We start from the raw sequence: 2,108 nt of genomic DNA, 5'->3' as shown, positions 1-2,108 counted from the left end.
GAATGGGCACTGACTGAGTCTAATTACAAAAAGATTTCCATTGGATAAAAAAATTTCTTTCATTCCTAAACAAAAAAAAAAAAAAAAAACTCTCCGATAGCAATTACTAACAGAGTATTATATTTTATGCATACATATTATAATACTTCAGTGCCACAAATTTTTATTATACATATTATAATTTTTTAAGTGATTGGTATAGTCGTATAGGTAGAATTACCATTTCAATTTATCAAGTTACCGTATTCAATACTTGTGGAAAGCTTGTAATACATACAAATGGGATGGAAGGTGACCAATTGGGTCCAATTCGTTAAGAGGCACGACTAAAAAAGTCTCTTTCTTTTCATTTTTTTCCTAAAAGTCGCTGTTAACGAATTTGCAAAACTGTACTATATACATTGAAAGTAAAAAATAAATATTTATGTGTTTTTCATCACTCACAATTAATTATTTCAAGAATTATGAAATTTGTGATGAAAATTTTTTATGCATATTATTTTTGCGTGTACGTGTTGCTATTTAGTCAAGAGCCTGGCTGGTCCATTAGCTTTGTCAAAAAGGCTAATTGATATTGATTAGTCTACTTAGTGGATGAGGGGGACTAGTCGAGCATGGTCTATTACCTCAAACTTCAAAATAACCACTCATTATTTCTCTTTCACACGGTCTGCAAGAGCAGGAGAAGGACCGTTCTAAGCAAGCACTAAAAACCGCTGTTAATAAGAAATCAACCAGGAATATCTACCTTTCCCATATGACAAAATGGTAGAAAGAAAATTCTAATTAGTATACATGGCTTACAAACAAGGAAAGCTTAACAAAAGCAATCTCTAAATCTAGCCATGTCTTTGAAAGTTGAAACTGGAGAGGAAGCCAAAACACTGAGGAGTAATGTGTATATATCATCAACTACTTGGGAATAATGGCAGTACCATTGTCCCCCATTACATATCAAAAGATATGAAAAACATAACAATTTTCTTAATCTTTTTCAGAACAGATGAGATGATAAGTTATGATTGTTATCGACTTTGGTGTTTTTACTCCAATCATAAGTTATCAAGTCTGAAAAAAAAAGGGTAAATAGTTATGATTCAACCATTAATTAATACCTACCTATATACGAGCAAAAGCTACATATGATAATCATAAAACCAAAAACTACAAGCCAGTTAAAGGTAGTCTTCAATGGAAATGCTCAAATCCTCTTCTTCCTTAAACTCACTTCCTTGCCATGAAGTCAAACCATAATAATTATTGTCTCCCCCATTTTCCCAAAACCCAGCCTCCAAACCATGACCTCCACCACCACCACCACTACTAAGACCATGACCATGATCAAACACCTTCCTTTCATTACTTTCCGGCAACCTGTCTGTGATCAACTGGGCATCAATAGCCATGCCAGCATCCGATGCTGCCTTTTGCACTGACCTTGGAGACAAGTCAGTCCTCAAACTACACGAAGGCAACATTAATGGAAAGTTAAGCTTTTCCAAAGTCGATGGCTTGTGAAGACAATAAAAGGCAACATCACGAGCCATAGCTGCAGCCTCTGGCGTTGAATAAGAACCAAGCCAAAGCCTCTCTTGCGTGCCTGGGACTCTAATTTCAGACACCCACTTGCCCCATTTCCTTTGACGAACCCCCTTGTATTTCTTCTGAGATGTGCATGCACCATTCTCTTCCGAGCTACAACTCATTCTGACTAAAATAATTAGTGAGAGAGAAAAAAAAATATATGAATAAGATTGCAATTGTGTGTGTATGTGCAAGCTAGTTAAGAAAGCTTTTGAAAAAATAGAGTGAGGAAGTGTTTATATAGGTTGAGAAAAAAAAAGTCAAACGTATAGAGGGTCAACCTTTTCAAGGGTCAAAACTAAAGTAGGGGTTGGGGAAGCTCTTTTAGTCTTTTTCATTTTAAAAAAAAGTGCGGTCGGTGAATATTTTTATGGTCACATTGATACTCATTCCAAGTTGAAGAGTGATGACGTGTACAGTAGAAAAATACAAATACAAAAATACAGTTGAAAACATTTAATTTGAGGTTTGATTTATAAATTGCAAAAGGTGTGGGTTTGGTGTGGCTTTAGGCGGACAAAACG

The 2,108-nt window shown here is 35.2% G+C and overlaps 1 protein-coding gene across 1 annotated transcript; it reads right to left on the bottom strand.

The window, feature by feature from the left end:
• Positions 1 to 699: 699 nt before the first annotated feature.
• On the bottom strand, positions 700 to 1,892 carry LOC142621178 (ethylene-responsive transcription factor ERF020-like). Its single transcript, XM_075794495.1, has one exon. The coding sequence runs from the start codon at positions 1,704 to 1,706 to the stop codon at positions 1,176 to 1,178; it is 531 nt and encodes a 176-aa protein (XP_075650610.1). The 5' UTR covers positions 1,707 to 1,892; the 3' UTR covers positions 700 to 1,175.
• Between the last annotated feature and the right edge of the window lie 216 nt (positions 1,893 to 2,108).

This window comes from Castanea sativa, chromosome 12 (assembly GCF_040712315.1).
Source record: "Castanea sativa cultivar Marrone di Chiusa Pesio chromosome 12, ASM4071231v1".
Classification (NCBI taxonomy): Eukaryota; Viridiplantae; Streptophyta; class Magnoliopsida; order Fagales; family Fagaceae; genus Castanea; species Castanea sativa.
This window is presented reverse-complemented; position numbering and strand designations above follow the sequence as displayed.

Excerpts from the sequence above, each read along its gene's own strand:
- LOC142621178 (XM_075794495.1), bottom strand. The coding sequence starts at position 1,706 with ATGAGTTGTAGCTCGGAAGAGAATGGTGCATGCACATCTCAGAAGAAA.